At 40.0% G+C, this 21,227-nt stretch overlaps 1 protein-coding gene across 1 annotated transcript in view; it reads left to right on the top strand.

Moving 5' to 3' along the window:
- The window catches only part of LOC122807194 (aldehyde oxidase 1-like), a 784,671-nt gene that overhangs the window by 731,543 nt on the left and 31,901 nt on the right, over positions 1-21,227 (top strand). The window contains exon 33 of the mRNA XM_044078244.1: positions 9,753-9,941. Coding sequence (XP_043934179.1) covers positions 9,753-9,941 — 189 coding nt within the window. The remainder of the gene's footprint in view (positions 1-9,752; positions 9,942-21,227) is intronic.

The following is a 21,227-nucleotide window of genomic DNA, read 5'->3' on the forward strand; positions in this document are numbered from 1 at the left end:
ATGGGCAGACCTTGAGTTTTACATTTCATACCCTTTTATGGACTCGTGTAAATGCGAACCCCTTGGTGAGATAACAGTTGAAATGACCCCTCAGTTGCACCACTTCTACTCACATATCCATGTTCAATAGTTCTTGCAGCCAGCAGAGCACTGGCCACTAACAATTTGAGAGGGGCAGGCTGAGTCTTTGACCTCCGCTGGAGATGTTGTCTGAGTGGGCAGTTAAAGGTAAAGATTTTAGTGATGGCATATTTAATTTTGGTGGTTTAGTGTGTGGTTGTAGTCAGCCAAGCAGCAGTTTTTTCCATGATGACTGGAAGTGTCTTGCATGCATGTGCGGAGGTGTGTTAGCCATTAGGGGGGAATGGGAAGAGCAAATGGTCACAAAAGATCCAGGTTTTGCCTCACAATTATGTCGTAAACCTAAAGGATGCACTATTTACTTTGTGGCCTCCTAAAATAATCTGTTTTCCCCCATTAGTGCAGTGCATGTGAGTACTGGCCGCTCTCTGATGCATGCTCGGAGTGGCATTAACTAGCTGTAACTTAGTTACTTTAATTAATAATGATAATGCTAACATATAAAAAAAGAACACAATAACTAGCTTATCTGCCTCTAGTCAGTAAGCGGTTGGTAGAGCAGCAACTTCACAAGTCGAGAAACAGTTCAGGGTGACTCATGCACAGTTGCGGCTAGAGCCGCTCAATGAAGTTGGTCCAGGTACAGAGCTTGCTGCATAGTCGGGATGAGGAGCACGGCTGTTTGGTTGTTTCAAAGGTGAAGATTATTAGTATTTCTCTGTTTGGTTGTTTGTAATGGGAATGGACAGCTTTGGTTCAGGTGCGGAGTTTACTTCATGGCCGGGATGAGGGGCACGGCTGTTTGGGCTGTTTGGTTGTTTCAAAGGAGAATAATATTAGTTAGGGGATTATTCTGTTTGGTTGTTTTTTCATGGGAATGGACAGCTTTGGTATGCTATGCGAATTGTGAGGGAGGAGTCTGTGTGTGTGTGTATGTGTTTTTCCCTCTATCTCCTGACATGGCTTTAATGTTTAGCATTACTGTTTCGGTTCAGGATGCCATTTGTGCTAGGTTTGTTCTCCATACCTCTCAAGGATACCTCAACTGGGGTCCTAAAAAGTTCATGTTCCTTGAAGTTTCACATCAAAAGGCTCTGTCACACATTCAGTGTTGGGAATGTTTTAACTGATAGCCATGGTAATTAGAAAATAATCATATTAATTTATTAAAATATCTTTCTCATAAGTAAAACCAGCATATTTTAACCATCCTATGACCTTCCTAGTTGAAGTTGTTAGTAAGTGGCTGGTATGTGTTCCACATTTTGCCCATTTGTTCCACATTATGAAGGCTAGTGTTCCTCATTTCAGAGATGGAAGGTTGAGAGCTATGTTGTTCTGTCCTTCAGTTGAGTAGAGGAGGTGGGCTAGAAGGGTAGAGCCAGCTCTTCGCGGGCTGAGAAATACCCACGTGTAGTGTCCACTTGGCACATGTGTAGTTGTGGCCTTGACGGACTTGTGAGTCTTGGTGTGATGCTCTTTGGCTATTGTTTTTGTTGATGAGTTACAAGGGCAGTTAGGAAGGGAGGCTGTTAAGTGCTGCAGTACATTTACAGCATGACGGAGAAGTGGAAGTTGGTTTACAGATGACATGTATTGAATTGGACACTTCTATTCTTCCTTGTACACTAGGAGTTGAGGTGCTTCTCCGTGACTTGCCTTGTCTTAAACTGATCTTTTTATAAGTGTGGTTTTAAAGTTGTTCCTGGGGCACCTTTTCAATGGTGGAAGGTGGGCTTTATATTAAAAAAAAAAACAGAAAAGGCCAAATTTTGTTTAAGTGGCTAGATGAATGCAAAGGAGCATGCTTGTGAACTAAAGAGATTTTCATGTCTGTTTCATGGCTGTATTATATGTGTGTTATTCAGATGGCTGATCTTTGGGAAATTTTGTAGTGTTCGTGGTTAGCCTCGAAGTTGCTGTTTGCAGTATATGGGAGTTCATTGAGCATTATGGTTTTGTTAACATTGATAATGTGAGGTATACAGTTTTAGAGGATGTTTAATTAAACATTGGGGTACTATAATAAGATTGTTATATGGCAGATTAGAGTTTTGAACAGGTTCCATTTAGAATTAGTTAAATGTCTTTAAGATTTATTTTATAGCGGTCTTGATTTCTTCTTTGCATCTTTTTAATTTTGTGTACGTTGTTACCTATCTACCTTGTTACAAGACAATACTTTTCCTGGGTGATAGGAGGGCGATGACAACTTCGTTGCAGGCTAAAGGGCCGAGTCGAAGGGTAGCAAATATTTTATTAATTTTAATTTTGTATGTGTTTAACAAAAGGGAGGGGTGTCGTTATCTACACTGTCATAGTCTGTATTCCTTTTGCGCATAGTCCTTGCCCGAGTTTAATTTACTGACCTGGAAAGAGCACTTGTGTGTTTGGATACAACTTTTATGGAGTTTTATCTCTGTTTTGTGTGACTTCTGTTTGGGATCAGGTTAGGTGCTAGAAACCTAGGGCAGCAGGTATATATGACGTAAATCGGACAGGTTATTTAAATGGGTGCATTTATTTTGTGTGGATCTGATTATTATTGACAAACTGATTCATAAAAGCAATAGAAATTCTAAATATGGACTGCAAGAAAGATCTGAAACGTATGCCTCAACGTATTTCCTCAAAAGTCGGTGCTGAGCCTAAAGTAAAGAGGGATAGAACCCAGAGTCTTGACTGGTTTTAAATACTTTTCTGATTCACTCAAATAACAAGAAGTGTGAGATTGATAATGTCTATCATTACTGACAGGCTGCAAGCCTTCATGAGTTACTAGAAATATCCTTTTAGGAGGTGCAGGGCAGCTTCAGGGTTTTTTGCAGAATTAGGGACAGTTGAGACCTGTTTTCAGTTTTACAGGTAGTGTTTGTGCGGTTCTAGTGTGTTTGCTTCAGACCAAGTCCTTGAATTGTAAGCAGATTAGGCCATCTCCTCTTTGAACGTATATTAAATTAATAACTGCATCGCTTCTGTGCTTGGGATAATTATATTGGCCACAAAGTTCACTTGTTCGTGTACTTTGTTGCAGATTTCTCATGACTCAGATACAGAGCTCTCAAATTTATAGAATTGTAAGGCATGTAAGTGTTGAAGGTACAGTCTTCATGCATTTTTATGGCATTACAGCATATATCTCAACTGTCCGGTTGCATACTTTTCAGATTTTCCTTATATTCTTGCTCTGTTTCCTGTTGAGGGGGATGGCAGTTGCTTCAGATGCCATGGGGTGCAGCTGAGTTCTGGGGCATTGTGGACTGGGGACATTGGCTACACTGATTGTGCGTGCCTCTCGGGGTCACTAAGGGATGTGAACAACTTGGCAGTTTTCTATGTGTAGTTGGAGGTGAATGGAAATGTAGCCCCACTGGCATTTTGGCTGCAAGAGGGAAATATTCATTCAAGCGGTGCTATACTAGATGCTGCTGATTGCATTCTGTTAGCAGGTAGAGTAAATTTTAAACGCTAAAAGTTTAAGATATGCAAGAGGTGCTACATCATTTAATGTGCTGCAGGATATGATTTGTAGCATTTTGAATACAACTCTTAAAGAAAAAAGGTGGGGGGCTGGTCTCATACCTTGGTACATATTTCTGCAAGGGGGGTGGCAGGGGTCCTTGGCAGCACCTCAGTGCTGAGAAATCCTTGGTTTGTGGGCACAGAGAATTTACCATTTTTCTTTTCTTTGCAGATTGGCGAAGTGCAGACGGCATCGTGCAGTGGCCTGAAAGTGGATTTGAAAGGTGGCTCATTTGGATGGGATGGATGTTCCTGCTGCTGGAATGGTGTGCAATGAGGTTGCAAGTAATCACCTTATTAGGGGTTTAAGAGTTCTGTGTGGTTTGGCAGTAGTGTGGTTACAGGCGAGGATGAGGTATGTCAATTTTTGGGTCATGCAGGTGTGGGGATGTCCACCTGCGGGGTGGAGTCCAATAATAGGAAGTTGGGTCATATTTTGGTGGGATTGTAGATGGGCCTTAGTTATTTTAGAAGTTAGCAATGGCCTCCATTGGAATAGGCATTAATGGGTGGGGCATTAAGAATGCATGAAGGGTAGACAGAGCAGTACAGGTGCAGGCTTGTGAGCAAAATGGGGCTTTTCAGTTGGTGAAGGAGGATGTAGCTGCAGTTTCATTGGTGACAGGGTTAGATTAATTTACTAAAATTTTGGACAGTAGATCATATACTGGAAGTGTAGGTGTTACTGATGTTATTAACAGGGTGCATTAGGAAAGGAAATCTCATTTTGGTCATTAGTATATCCACTGGGCAGAAAAAGGGGCCACAGATAGGCATGATAGCATGTCACTGACTTTGTTTTGTTTTAGTGACTTTGGGCAGTTCAGGGTTCTAGTAGTGCACTGTGCTTGGGTGGCTTTGCCTGGCTTGGGCTTGGTCTTTTGTGGTGCATTTGACAGGTGATTACCTAGGAATCAGCCTGGTCAGGCCTTTTGGCAGATCGATAGGGAGGTTGATAGGGATTTCCATTTGACGAATGAGGCATGTGACGTTCGGTTCAGGAATATAATTTGGGGGTGGGGCTGGTGACTTGTTTGATGGAAGAAAGGATGGTTGAGGGGATGTTAAATATTTGGAGTTTCCACATTAAGCTGGCATAGGAGGTTCAGCTGGAGTTCATTTTGTAATATGGAAGTGATATAGCTTGTGGCGATTGCGTTGCTAAAATGCCATGATGGTCATTTAAATGTCTTATTGATTACAATTGATAGTGGGTGAGGTGGCAGATTTGCTGTTGTATTTAATTTTTAAGAGCTCTTATTTAATTATTATATTCATTGGGACATAAGGTGGGGCTGCAATTTGGCATGATGGTATGCAATTGCCCCTGCATGGTTTCGTGTGGCAGTGGGCATTGTGTTTGATTGTCTGGTTGGCTGGTAATGACCTGGGAATCATTACGAAGCTTATATTGCTGGTTAGGTAAATGAGTATTTACCTCATACATGCTGGTTATGAGAGGTTATGAGGTTATGGTTGGTTACTTTACCAGTGGAGGGGGATCAATAGTTTGTTTGTTGCTGTTAGGCAACTTGATATTTTATCTTATGTGAGAGGGCTTTGGGGAGTCATGACATGGGTCCAGTTTGGTTAGAGAGGCTGAGGTACACCGAATGATGTTTGGCTTAATGTCTTTTAATGGGGATTAAGTATAGAAAGTAATAAAAAAAAAATACATATATATATATATATATATATATATATATATATATATATATATATATATACACACACACACACATACATATATATATATATATATATATATATATATATATATATATACATATATATATATATATATATATATATATACACATATATATATATATATATATATATATATACACACACACACACACACACACACACACACACACATAAGGTCTATATCATATAACCGAAAAGGTGTTTCAGCGAATGCCTCTTCATCGACACATACACAGAGAACGCACAAACTCACGAATGCTGACATCAGCGATTTATTTCCCTGGGAAAGATATCGCTTCAAAACATAAACACATCATTACAAACATGACAAAGTGGGGGGCTTTGCCTCCCACAACCCCCACTATAGTGGCTGTGCCCCCCACACCCCCCTAACTAAATATACAAACTCCGAGATCACACTGCAGTGGGGAAAATGGCAAACTTACAGGGATAGCAAAGCAATTTCTTTCCCTAGGAAAGAAATCGCTGATGTCAACGCTCTTGGTTTTGTGCGTTCTCTTTGTATGTGTAGATGAAGAGGCATTCGCTGAAACGCCTCTTCGAGTATTTATTATAGACCCATATATATATATATATATATATATATATATATATATATATATATATATGTATATATACACACACACACACATATATAAATAAATATATATATATATATATATATATATATATATATATATATATATATATATATATATATATATATATATATATATATATATAAAAAAATATATATATATATATATATATATATATATATATATATATGCACATATATATATTTTATCTAATGTACCTTGTCCAGACACCCTACAGATCCACATTCAAACATTGAGTCCACTCAGAATGACATGTTCTGCACATGGTCCAGGGATTACCCCAGAGTGGAGTAAACCAACAGCAAGTGTTTTTGTAGGGGGGGAAGCACTCCTGCACCCCATACTGGTAGTGCTAATTGTATATACTAACTCCAAGTTCTTGCAATCCCAGGGAAAAGAAATATTCCCCTAATCAGGGACTGTTTATCTCGCACACATGTCAACTCCCTGCCTCTGTCTGTTTTGTTTGTTTGTTTGCTTATTGTTCATTGATTGGGTATTGGACTACTTATCCAAATTTATCCACTCAGCCATTGCCTGGAGTCCACAGAACAAAACTCTTATCAAAAGTAAGATGTAGAACATTTTACAAATGCAGAAAGAGACAGTACCTATTATATACAGATAGCATACTTATGGAGAAATATGCAGAAGGCATAAAATAAGTGAGTAGCACATGAACAAAATTTACAAGGTTTGCAAAGATTATGAAATGCTTGTATGCTTACTCAAGTAACTATGCATGTAGTTACACAACTACAAAAAGCAAAAAAATGTTCATAATGTAACAAAGATTGCTCATTTGGGCATTTGCAATAGTCTGTGAGGTATATATATATATATATATATATATATATATATATATATATATATATATATATACACCCTGAAGGGCAAAAGGGGCAAGGTTAGGACCATTTTAGGGAGAACACCTAGTGTTGTATGCATGGTAGCTTACACTAGTGGCTATCTTCCATAGGGTGAATGAGGACAGATTGGTAGTGGAACTTGATATCCATCAAGCAGTGATGAAAAACATATAATTAAAGATTCTACATTACATATTGCTGTGTCTTTCGGCTTTTCCCGGTTAGGGGTCGCCACAGTGGAACTCTTGTCCGCTAATGATTGGCACTAGATTTTTCCATGCCGAGTTGCCAGCCCTGATGCACAACCTTCAACGAAGGTACGCCCATTCACGCATGTCTCCACACAGAAGACGTTCTAACTGAGAATCGAACATGACAACGTCTTACTGTGAGGCAACAATGCTACCGCAGCACCAGCACCGCAGTATCAGTCCAAAATAGCTAGAGATTTAACTTTTATTAGTGCAGGTACAGATTCTCAAAAGGTTTACTCTTAATGATAAAAGATACAGTATATTTACATGGAATGTAATTTATGCATTAGTATAAAGACTGTTAAATTATTTTTTTGTGATACAAAAAGATTTTACTGTTTTAGCTCTTGTGTAAATTGTACTTTTAACCTTCTATTGTTGAAGTTATCAAGCCAAGATAAATTATTTATTGTTATAATGAACCACACACAACATCTCCTTTGCAACAGCTGCTGTGTTATATGCACTACTGTATGCACACTAACTTCACATTTTATATAGAATTGTAGAGCTTCTAAAATCTGACATGTTCAAATGTTTCCAGCTTGGCTATAATTTATCCTTACTGAAATGAAGTCACTTAGTTTACTCTAAATAAATAACTTTTATGTGCAACTCTAGAATTGCATTGACTGTCAACAGTTTTAGAAGAACACCAGATCCGTTCTTGGCTAAATGGATGCTTAAACATTTTATGTTTTGTAAGCACAACTTTAATGGGTCTGAACTCTAATAATTAACCTAAGCTCTATACTCTTTGGTACTTAAACCAATTACATTTTGTATATAAAGTCCAACTTTAATGGGTCTGAACTCTAATAATTAACCTAAGCTCTATACTCTTTGGCACTTAAACCAGTTACATTTTGTATATAAAGTCCAACTTTAATGGCTCTGAACTTTAATAAGTAATGTAAGCTATATATTCTTTGGTCATTTCCAGGTTTAGTTCAAGATTGTGTCAATATGGAAACAAATATGGTGGTACTATATTCTCACTTAGTGACCATCTGAGCAGTAGCATGAGTGAGTAAAAAAAAGAGCAAGCTGTGAATTGAGTATTAACATTCTCATACTTCTCCCATGTTTCTACAGTCCTGACTGGTTGCATCATTCTTAGGTTGTTGGCATGCATTCCTGGACACCCGTAAAGAATGTAGCCCAATTTCCCTAGAGGACTTTCTGGTTAAATGACTTGCTCAGGGTCACACAGCAGGCAAGTGAAGGCTCTGGGAATGATACCCTGTATCACAGGGAATACCTCATTAGCAGCTCATAGCCTTAATCCTCTGTGCTGCCACATTCTATGTAAAAACTTCAAATCTGTAGGCTATTATTGTGATGTAGTAATATATGTAAACAGTAATCCCTGAAAGGATGGCTATTATATGGAAACAATTAACTACCCATGAATGCTGTGTGTGGTCCAGTACTGCAGGTGTAGGATCCCCACTACACCACAAAGGCATGTTATTTTCCTGTAATGCCCACCCTAGAGAGCAATATTAAATTTAGCAGAAGTTTGTGTGTGTGTATGTGTGTGTGTGTGTGTGTGTGTGTGTGTGTGTGTGTGTGTGTGTGTGTGTGTGTGTGTGTGTGTGTGTTGAAATAATTCCAGAGCAGAAAGCAATATTTTATATTATTGTACTTATCTTGTAGAGCTGTGACATATGGAATGCGGAGTTTAACAATAAAATGCTAGTGGTAATCATTGCTTTTGTGAAATATCCAAACTGTATAGTTTTCTAGCTGGAAAAGTGAAATGGGGGGGGCCAATGTAGTTGAGATCTTTTCTCTGTATAGCAATGGAAATGCGTGTGTGCACGCGCGCGCACACACACACACACACACACACACACACACACACACACACACACACACACGCACACACGCACGCACACACGCACACACACACACACACACACACACACACACACACACACACACACACACACACACACACACACACATACTTTACTTGACAATGTTAGAATTCATTACTAGTAATTTTTTTGCTTGAAGCCTTGAAGCAGTTTGACAGCTATTTTGACCGACTGAAAGTGTTCAGTCTGGGCAGAATAATGGAGCTGCTAATACGCTATACAGTGGTTGGTTTCAGGTTCTAGGAAGTCTGTGTTGCCAATTCTTGATTTTCATTGCATTTTATGCTTGGTGTTTCTGAAGTTTAATATTCATGTTTAAGGATTTAGGAAGACCATTTGGTAATGCAGTGCATGTGCAGCTTTCTACCTGCACAGCTGTTATATAATTGTAGAAGTAGTGCTGCTCACCTTGTGGAAATGAACGCCTTTGTGTCATCAACACTTCACTTTTAAAATGTTGTTGGTTATAAGAATCTGGAAACACAACTCTGAAGTTCAAGTGAAAATTACACTGATAATCACCTAAACTAAATGTTTCTGTTTCAGCAACATCTACACATTCAGTATTCTGAAAAAAAAGTGTGTCGAAATACAATGTTTTCAGTATCACAAGCAATAGAGTAGTAAAAGTCTTTAATTTTACATTATGGGACAGTATACTATAATTAGATATTGTATTATAATTTAACTTAATTCTTGCAGTAGTTAAGCAGAATCTAGATTTAATGTTAATACTTCTGCAGCATATAAATACTACATAACTTTTAATGTTTTATAACAAGAAGCTATTAAAATTGTCTTATTTGATTGCAGATTGAGGGGGCTTTCACACAAGGCCTTGGACATTACACACTAGAAGAAATGAAATTCTCTCCAGAGGGAGTTCTGTACACCAGAGGACCTGCTCAGTACAAAATTCCTGCAACCTGCGATGTCCCACAAGAGTTCAATGTTTATTTGCTTTCTGGGTCCAAGAATCCAAAAGCAATATATTCTTCCAAGGTACGTCACTGTGATATTTTAAATTTCAGTATGCAGTAGAATTATACCTTACTGGTTTCCATAATAAATTGGGGTCACTGAACATATCTGAACTCTACACTTCTTTAATCTGTATATTACGTACAGGCATGGTGGAGATATCTGGAAATGTGCAGATGCAGATTGGGTTTCATAAAAAGTTTGATGGCACAGAAGAAAGCTCCATTTCATGGATTAAAATCACCAGTGGGTTTTCAAGAAGCTGAACCATGTTAAAAGTTATGAGACAGTCCATCCTGCACCTTCCTGTGTGTAAGCTGGACTGTACTGCTCCACATTCTCTGAACAGAACCACTTATCCAGGGTATTTGTATGTTACTAGGAACACACGGGGGATAGGGATAGTTTGTGGTGTTAATTGTCATTTCCAAATACATAGACCCAGCAAATCCCAGGACATTACATTGCTTTTTGTTTTTTGTGCTGGCCATTTTTCTGAGTTTGTTGTAGTTAGTTGTAACTAGAACCTCTGGTAATTAACCCACAGCCCCTTTGTATTTTATATCACACAAGGAGTCTACCATCTCTGTCTTCAGACTGCTGCAAGCTTGATAACAAATCATTTGGACAAGATTTTGTATCTATACAAGTCAATTTAAAATACATTTATAACTGAACTTATCTCACCATTCAAATTAGTTTTGTGTATTTTTTGCTCTTTATCTAAAGTTAGAGCTATTAATTTAAGTCATTTTTATAGTCTGCATTGCTGTTTTTTTCTGAATTTGGTTTCCTTCCACCCTCTCTATTGCTGTTTTCGTTTTATGCTTGGAGGCTTTTGAACTTCCTGTCCCTACTGCTCTAGAAGCTCGTCCCAGTCTTATTTTCTCTGTTCATCTTACTGGTTACTGACAGAAAAAACTGGGAAGATCCTCCCCTTAGATTGTTAGTGTACTTTGAAATTGCTGGCTTGTTTCCCTTTGAATCACCTTGCAATTACCGGTAGCTAGTTGTTACACTTATTTCTGGTACCTTTTCAGTTGAGGCTAAGCTCAGTCTAAGTTCGGAAACACACAGGGATGCTTAAAGTGACAATTACTTATTGTATCCAGTTATTTGATTTATTTCTAATACCTTTTCACTTGTGGCAATACTAAAGCATGTTTTACATTAAAAAGGCTGGGACTGCAATTCTAGTTCGTGTAAAAAGGTAGTCTGGTTTGTCCAAGTTGGGAAACAAAGGGAACTTAAAGTGACTTGTTGTACCTTTGCACTTTTGGCTAAGCAAAGTGTGTTTTTACATTAAGAAGACTGGGACTGCTATTCTAGTAGCAGCAGTAAAGTAGCCTGGTCAGCCCTATGTTGGGAAGACACACAGGGAGACTTAAAGTGAGATTATTTCATTAGCCAGAGTTTTAGAGGCTTTGTTAGGTGTTAACATGCACTAGAATGCTACATTTGCTGTGCTTTTACATTAAGAAGTTCCAGGATCATTTATCTTGTGGCAGAAGGGGTTTACCTGGTCTCTCTGAGTTGGGCGGTACTCCAGGGAGCTTAAAGTGTAGTTGCATATTGGTTAGAGGGCACCAGAGTTAGTTTTCATATTTTTATGTCTCCTATAAATTAAGCACATTTTCACAAACTGTTCACTGCTCACTGGTGGTTAGCAGTACCTTGTATACTAGCAAACGTATAAAGCTAGTACTTAGGACTTTAACTCCATAACACAGAAGGCTTTGTGTGAAGCTAGGCTTAGGTCAACCAGCTGTCAAACAGCAATACGATCATAGCACTATCTAACATCTAGCCTTCAACCTAGACAACCCTCAGGTGACTTCTGTAAAGCCAAGACCCTAAATCATAATAGCCCAACCCTAATACAGATCCTAACAACATGGATTTGCAATCTCCTAATGTGTCTGTCACCAGCTTTGTGGATATGAGCATCCTGAGACAATACTGGAATTGTCTTATGTACTCAGACAACCTTCTACCCCTTAAAGAAACTAACACAATATGCTAGAGGAGTCTATATCACTTCATCAAAGTGACACTTCAACAAATGACATTTCATCAGAAATGCAATTCATCGAATTTTGCTCATGGGGGGGCTGTGTCCCCCACCCACCCCTGCTAATTATATATACCAACTTCGAGATCACACTACAGTGGGGAATGGGCAAATTTCCAGATCCAAACTGTACTGTGATGTCAGTATGAACAGTTCAACGATCTGCATATTTGATGTAAGTGCATTGAAAATGCCATTCGTTGAACTGATTTTTCACTGAACTGATAGGGACCCATATTAGAGACATGCATTCATAACTTCCTTGGAGGAAAAAAAAATCTTGCTTACAAACAAGGTTGTCAAAAACACCCACACTGCATCCTTCTCACATACCGGTTACCACTTGCATAAGACCTTTTTATTGTGTGGCAGTCAGGTGAAACATCTCCAAACCTAAAAGATTTCCTAAGGTGTCAAACTGCAACACCTACTCTCAACAATCAGTAAAGCATACACCAAAATTATCACCTAACACCACACAAAAGCCTACACCCAATGATCCCCCAAGAACAAAGCCCATAAGGCAAGCAAACCCTTTACCTAGTACTGTTGCCATAGGGAATTCCAGTGGACAACACACATACTCCTCTCACCAAGCTGGACAAGGAGAAGATAACAGTTAGTTGTCTATTTTGAGTAAGGGTCCATAGCATCATGCATGCACTCAAGTCACTGCACCATAGGTACCAGTATGATCCTATCATAGTCCATGTGGGTGTAAATGACCTGAGGAGTACCGCACAGGACTATTTGAAAACAGACATTAAGGAGCTGTCTAAATATGTGTCACAGACAGGTACATGCCTTGTATTGAGTAGCATTCTACCTTCACCAAGGAAGATGCCACAGTATGAACAGAAAATCATTGATTTTAATAATTGTCTTAGTTTCTGGTGTCAGTACAGGAGAATTCAATATCTATCAGCATGAGAAGACATGGTTAACAGACTTTTTCCAGGGACAGTCTTCACCTGTCCCCCATTGACTTTTGGATAGTGGCAAAAACTTTATCCATCCACTTTGAGTATTTTAGGCAATCTCAAAATGACATAACTAGCAACATAGGAAAAAATAAACCCTCAAAGCAACCTTAAGGTTTTACTGTCCAATGCTAGGACCCTAAACAAGAAACTCCATACCCTATAAGATTTCCTCACTCTGAAGGATGTAGACATCTGTGCTGTTACAGAGACCTGGTTTACTCTGGCAGTGGAAGGCTACAGTGCCTTCCACATATTTAGACCAACAGCAGCACAGACCAAGAAAAAGGTGAAGCCAGAAGTTTCTCAATCTACTTTAGCAGCAAATACAACTCTAGGTTGGTCACACAGCATGATACCCTGGAGTTCATCCGCATTCACGTCTCCATAGACAAGGTTCCCTATCATGTCCTGGCCAGCAACAGGTGACCCTGTATGACCCAGGAAGCTCACTACTCTTACCTGGACCTACTAGAGGTGCTCACCATCCAACCAAGTACCCTATTCATTGGAGACTTTAAATACCCCTCTATAGACTAGGAAATGTACACTGCCTCGAACTTACAGGCATGTTTCTCAGACTTTATCAAACACCCTTCACTAGATATTGCACTCTCAAACCACAGGATCAGGTATATTGGACCTAATACTTTCCAACATGGGAGAGCATTGCCACCCCTGTTGTGTCATGTCCTCATTGGTGAAGTTGGACCACAAAGTTGTCCCCTCAATATAAAAATCAACCTGGAAAACCCAACTAAACCCATAACAGTTAGAAATGATACTAAACCAAACTACACCCTATTAAGTGACAGTTTGTAAAAATTCACAGCTCCCCCAAACCTCAAAAACATAGCTACCTGTGCAGAAATATTAACAGAAATCCTGAGCAAACATGGAAAACATGGAAATGGATGCATTGAGGCTGCTGTACCTACCAGAAGTAAGCCCAGATCTAACACCTAAACAAACTACACTGGTTATATTAGGTTATATAAAAAAAGAAAAAAAACCGTGGTCAAGATCAGAAAAGAACAGCTGTCATAGAGGCAAGAGCTCTAATTCAACTAAACAAGAATCTAAGAGGTCTAATAAAATCCAACAAGACCAATTACAAGTTAGGAAAGCCTCCCAGGCTAAGGACAATCACAAGGTTTTCTTCAGCTATGTCCGGACCCTTAATGGTAATACTCAACAGTGTGCAGACCTGGTGGTAAATGGCATAATCTTCACTGACTAGATGACATAGCAAATTTATTGGCTGATACATTCAGCTCTGACTTCATTCCCCACACACCAGCACTACACCCTGTCAAATCCCTTCTAGCATAGCTCCCTAACTATCAACAGGAGCAGGTCTTGGCGGTACATGCTAAGGCCAAAAACATTGCTTCATTGGGCCTCAGCAATACCCTGGTTACCTCCTAAGTATCCTGACATATCACTCTTTATCTACAGCCACAAAACAGATTATATGCCAGATGAATGGAGGGCTGCAACAGTCCGCCCTCTTCATAAAGGTGGACCATTGACTGACCCCGGGAACTGCAGATCTATCAGTCTGACAAATGCACTATGCAAAGCCATAGAACAAATTATAATGGAAATGATCAACAAGGACATTGGCAACCTATCGACACTGGACCCATCTCAATTTGGCTTTAAGGGAAGGTGTTGCCTACTTAGCACAGTAGACTTCATTAAGAGGGTTACCATGGCTACGGATGAGAAGAAAATAGTGCATACCACCTACCTTGACCTGGCCAAGGCATTTGATACAATACTCCAGTCAGGTGTTGTTGATCAACTTTGAGAACTAGGCATGAATCTTTACATAACTCACTGGATTGCCAGCTAGTTCAGAGATATGACCCAAGACATCAGGATTGGAAAGACAACCTCCACCAACAGACTGTTCACCAGTGGAGTAATCCATGGTTCTGTGTTGGGCCCACTCCTGTTTGGCATCTACTTCTCAGAAGTTAAGGTTTATATCAAAGGCCTCTGGCTCAACAAGTTTGTAGATGACTGTAAATTGGGAGTCATCATAGTTTCCCCCATGACAACAAGGTCCTACAAGAGGATCTAACACAAAGAAATGAATGTTGTGAAAGCCACTGATTAAAACACAATGCAAAGAAATGTATTATAGTGCCATTTAGGAAAGCATCCACCCAAGCTAAATACTTCATTGATAAAACACCTCAAGAGTTGACCCGATAGTTAGGGATCTGGGAAGATATGTAGACAGTAATCTGGCATTAGACCAACATGTAGCCAAGATAGCAAAAAATTCATTCCATGTCACCTGACTCATAAGCAAGTGTATGTCATCCAGGTCCAACGAAGTAATAGCACCAATCTACTCAGTCCTTATCAGACCCCTTGATGAGTACAAAGCCGCCTTTAGCATGTACATAATCAAACCCTTGCAACAGTCGGAAGGCCCTCAAAGGCTCCTCACCAGGATAATCCAGGGTATGAATACCTTGACCTGTACAGACTGCTTCAGGTCCTATTTCTGTACTCATTCTCTTACAGCTTACTGAGAGGCAATCTACACTTAGCATATAAGGCATCCTCAGATCCAGCTCTGATGGACCTCTTGCACATATACAAGACAAGCAGTGCCAGAAACACTAGATCCAAGGACCTGAACTTTGTCTGTGACATAAATAGAACCTGCTGGAGGAGCCATGTGTCTCAACAAATCTCCGTACCAAGTAAAGCAGAGTTCATCTCAGACCCTTTTTAAAAGAAACCTTGATCATTGGATGGAAATCACAAATTCACTCCCGGTCTGTCCCTCATGCCTCTGATGGACAGAGATCAACAGAAAGTAAATTAATCCCCAACTAACATACCCCCCACATAACCCTTAGCTACCTGTTTACATGGGTGCCCACAGGCAGGTGTAAGGGGGTGCATTTGCACCCTCTTGGAATTTGACTTTACTTGGTGAGGGACTGTGACATTTACTTTTTAATTTAAAAGAAAAAAATACTGTTTTTGTTTTTAAGGGTGTTCTTCTTTAAGAATGGTCCAATCACACACATACCTGTCATGTCATGTCATGTCTGTCCATACATTGTCGCACAGACATCCTGTTCTTCCTTTCCATCTACGTGCAGAATTTTAAATACAAGAAGACGTTCCATTCTTGTATTGCTGCTTCCACATAATGCATGTAAAATGGATTCTTCAACAGCAGCAAGTAAGCTTCCATTTCTTCTTTACTGACATGCCTGACACAGTACTACACATTCAGTAACGGGTTGTACACCTGTGAGGTTTGGTGCACAGTACATGGCAGGGTGCAGAACAGGTGCACAGCAATACTGTGTACGTGGGTGGTATCCAGGGGAATTGGCATCACTTACTAACACAGCCCATGCATCACACACATGTATACTGTTGCTAGCATGGATTGACTATAGCTGCACTGCATGCTGTTGTGTACCACATGGTATGCATGTTGACAGATGGGTAATGGGAGGACTGTGTGTACTATTTTTGTGCAACCTCACCTGTATGTGTGTGTGTGTGTGTGTGTGTGTGTGTGTGTGTGTGTGTGTGTGTGTGTGTGTGTAACAGCAGCAAGGAAGGTTCCATTTCATACATCCTGGACAGGATTCCTGCAATTAAGGCAAAGAGGTGTGTGCATGTGAGCATGCATAACAGCAGCAAGGAAGGCTCCACATTGTTCATCCTGGACAGGACACTTGAAAGTAAGTGTGTGTGTGTGTGTGTGTGTGTGTGTGTGTGTGTGTGTGTGTGTGTGTGTGTGTGTGTGTGTGTGTGTGTAACAGCAGCAAGGAAGGTTCCATTTTGTTCATCCTAGACAGGATTCCTGAAAGTAAGGGAAAGAATTGTGTGTGTGTGTGTGTGTGTGTGTGTGTGTGTGTGTGTGTGTGTACATGCATGCGTGTGTGTGTGTGTGTGTGTGTGTGTGTGTGTGTGTGTGTGTGTGTGTGTGTGTGTGTGTGTGTTTGTGTGTGAAATGCCCCAGTTAGGGATATCAGGTTGTTAGTTAATTTGCTCAGGCTGAAACCCTGTACTTTGGTTACATGAAACAAAAGCCTGAATCCTCCATCCCAACCACCAAGCTGTTACTAAAAAAAAAAAAAGGAGTTTCAAAGAGTTGAGTGTCAAGTGCATGTTCAAGGAATTGTGAACTTCAAGAGAAGAGAAGTTTAATGCTGCTCATGCTAAGTCTGCTTACAATGTGTGACTGTTTTTTTTTACCAAATGGTATTGCTATTGCATTAAAAAGTTAAAAGTGTTGTTAGTAGCACAACAGGTAATACACTTGCTTTTTGCTGCAGAAGGCTGTGGGTTCTACTACCACAGCATGTAGAGGGATTGCTGATACTGTGTTGTACTTTAAGGGGAGTGGGGTGTTGCAGTCCTGAGTATGTCTTCCTTTGGATGAGATGCCTAGAAACTATGAATCTGCTATCAGTTTGTCATCCATTCCCTATTGCAATATTACCAGCATACCATTTTTTTAATGTTAACATAGGCAATTTATTTTTAAAGGGCAACAGACACTTTATTTGTAGATGAAACTGAAATATAAATTTGTTTCTCAGCACCACCCTCTTCATTAGTTACAGATCTCTTTAACGTGGAATTATTTAAATGACTTACTTCTGCAGACATTGTAAATATTTGCTGATACTGGTGGACTGTAATGACAAAGGTTTAAGTAGACTTTTATGATGGAAATGTTCTGAATTGGCAGTTTTGTCATTATTAGTTCAGATATTTTATTTCATTAATTACTGGAAAAATGTTCAAAACTACAAATTTAAAACATGCTCTAACACGTGTTGCTGTATTATGTAAGGACTATTATTTAATACAATCAGGAAGGTGAATCAAAGAATAAGTGCATGTATGTATGGTCCTAAATATGTGTGCAAGGGGCCTGTGATTTGAAAACAGCCCAAAGGTAAACTTTATCTGCCAATGGCCAGATGCATTTTCTTTGAATGTGGATTTCAATGCTGTTTCAATGAATGTGAGTTTCAAGGGCCTGGGCAGAGAAGTTTTAATGCTAAGCCTGTTTTCATTGTGAGACTGTATTACTTTGTTTAGGAAATTTCAATCAGTGTTTGTGTTATAACATTTAAAATAAAAGTATTAAATTAAATCTAAATAATTATTGTAGAAGTAAAGCATAAAACACTATACACACTACAGTGTTTTTGGCACCTGAGGATAAATAACCAAGTAATGGGACACTGGAATGACTGCAGGGGGGAGTGCTGCCTAGGGCTCCATTTGACCATGATCAGCTCTGCTCCCCAACCACAGACACACAGGGCACACTTCCACTGTAGCATACATCTAACATTTGCCGATATGACAAGGAGTATGTTGAACCGTTTACACTTCATTGATACCACCCGTGATGTCAGCCACATTTAGAGCCAGAATTTGCTTCAGGCAGGAACTCAACCATGAAGTTACATGGCTCACAACCTACCATAACATTGCAACACTTTGTATTTCATCACGATCATGGCTTACACTGAGATGAAGGAATCAGTTTTTAACTGATTTATTAAATACATTTTTTTAATTACTATTTCTTGTGGTACTTTGCAATGACTGGGGGCGTGGCTTTGCTTCCACTTACAATGTCCCACCTGATTGTGTAATTGCTAGGCACTGTTAAGGCTAGTAAATAAATAACATTAAGAATTTACCTTATTTGCCTTCAGTCAGGAATAACACTTCAGGATGTGCAAACAGAAATTTTAGTTACAGCACTGGGAGACTATCTTCATAGAAATTGGTAAACCAGTCTCAATGAACAAAGGAAACTGCATCTTTTATACGTTTGCTTATTAATTCAATCATGCAAGATGCTGATGTTATAGTACTTTTGACAAATCAATGACTTTAGAAATGTTCTCATTCTTCGTGATTCTCACCTTGGACTTCACTTCAACACCTTTTTTTACACGACTCAGCTGCTCCAAGGATCTTATTTTCTGACCTTGGACATTTCATTTATCAGCAGACTTTCCCTAGCAACAACACAGTCCCAGCCTGGAGGAATCAGGCTAACAAATCCCTTTTACACTAGCAACATGCCTTTGTTTCTTCAGCACTTACTTTTCTCTTCATAAACATTAAAAGAATGCAGTTGAAACACAACAGTAACTTCAGCTTATGAAACTGTATTTTACCACAGTCCTGCATACAAATTACATTTGTTTCTAACAATCATATTATAGAATCATTAATGAAACTGAAATTAATATACATTTTAATAAGACTGATCTTGTCCCATAACAGCACCCTGAGCTGTGTAGAAGAGCAGCACATGTACCCCACCCACTGTGGACACTGTTACTTAAAGTTGCAGGCAGACAAAATTTAAGCATGGACCTACCTGCAAGAGATGTCTTACAGAAGGCTTCGATGTTGCTGGCAACCATATACTTATAGGTTCATAAGTTCATAGGTTGGTACTGGGCTATCTGCCCGAAGGCATATATTAGCCCAGCCACATTGTGCGGTATTCACCGCCCCTTTAGTAGTTCCCTAGACCCTTGTACTAGCAGCTAGTACCCTTGGCCCCTATCTAGTAGTGCTGTTGGTGTGGTCCCTGGTGTGAACTTTCTGTTACCCATCCACTCATCAAGGTTCCTCTTGAAGAGCGATAGTGAGGGGCTCTATCTTATGTAGATCGGGACCCTGTTCCATAGTAAGGGAAGTCTCTGCGAAGGGAATCTATCCCTCCAGCATGTTTTATTCATTGTTGTGTTGAGGTTTATATCCCTAGAGCTTGTAGCTCGAGTAGATTTGGTTTTGCTAAGATGGAGCATGTTCAACAATTCTGAGTTGGACATGGCTCTGTACGTTAGACAGAGATCGCCTCTGAGAAAGCGGTATGCAACAGAGAACAGTCTTAGCTTTTTCAATTGTGCTGCATAGGGCAACTGTTTGAGGCCAGTAATCCTCTTGGTTAGGTACCTCTGTGGTCTCTCCAGCTGCTGGAGATGTCCAGCCAGGTACATTCCAACTGGTGCATTGTACTTAATAATGGGTCTGATGAGGGAAGAGTAGAGAGGCACCATTACATCCTTAGATCTTGATGCGAACCCTTTCGTGATCAGATGGGTCACATAGAAGGATTTTCTAACCACTTTGGCAACATAGTTATCAAAGGAAAGCTGACTATCTACTTGGGTCCCTAGATCCCTTATTTCTTCTTCAGATTTCAGGGGATTACTTCCTATGTTGTAGTTTGCGGGTACTCTGTTTTTTCCAAAGGGGATTACTATGCATTTTTTTGCATTTAGCTTGAGACCATGGCTTTAACGCCATGCATCAGTCTCATTTAGGCCCTTCTGGAGGATCTCCATGTCGGCCGGAGACTCTATTATAGCACCCAGTTTGCAGTCGTCCACAAACTTAGTCAGCCACAGCCCTTCCGTGCTTACCTGTACTTCTGAGAAGTATATGCCAAACAGGAGGGGCCCCAGGACAAAGCCCTGAGGCACACCACTCATTACCGGTCTGGATTCGGACATAGATCCTGCTACTCTTACTTTATGGGATCTGTCTGAGAGCCACTTTGTGATCCATCTTGTGACGTAAGGGTTTATGCCCAGGCTGGTGAGCTTATCAATAATACCTGAATGGGGAATAGTGTCAAATGCTATAGCAAGGTCAAGGTAAGCCGTGTGTACCTCCTTTCCCTTATCTATAGCCTGAGTAACTGTCTCAAAGAAATCCACCAGGTTCAGGAGGCATGATCTGCCCTTGATGAAGCCAAACTGTGTGGGGTCCAGCGACTGGAGATTCCCAATCTCTCCATTTATGAGTTCCATAATGATTTGCTCCATAGCCTTACAGGTCAGACTGGTCAGGCTTATTGGTCAGTAGTTCCCAGGGTCAGTTGTGGCCCCACCCTTGTGTAGCGGGACCACCGTTGCCGTGTGCCATTCTATGGGCACATATCCTGTGAAGAGGCTGAGACTGAACAGGGTATTAAGATGCAGGGTTAATTCCTTTTGGAGCTCACGTATGACACAGCCTGGGACACCATCTGGTCCCATGGAGGCAGTGTTTTTAGCTTTAGATGGAGCCTTGTTAACCAATGTATCAGTAATAATTGGACTTACACAATCCCCTGGAATGGTAATAGGCCCTGTAGGTGGTGAGGGGGGGGGGGTTTGCACTGAACCTGTCAGTCACGATGTTGGCAATGTCAGAAGGGTCAGTGTATTTTGTTCC

The sequence above is a fragment of the Protopterus annectens genome, chromosome 7.part0 (genome assembly GCF_019279795.1).
Source record: "Protopterus annectens isolate FY-2018-M chromosome 7.part0, PAN1.0, whole genome shotgun sequence".
In the NCBI taxonomy this organism is placed as follows: Eukaryota; Metazoa; Chordata; order Ceratodontiformes; family Protopteridae; genus Protopterus; species Protopterus annectens.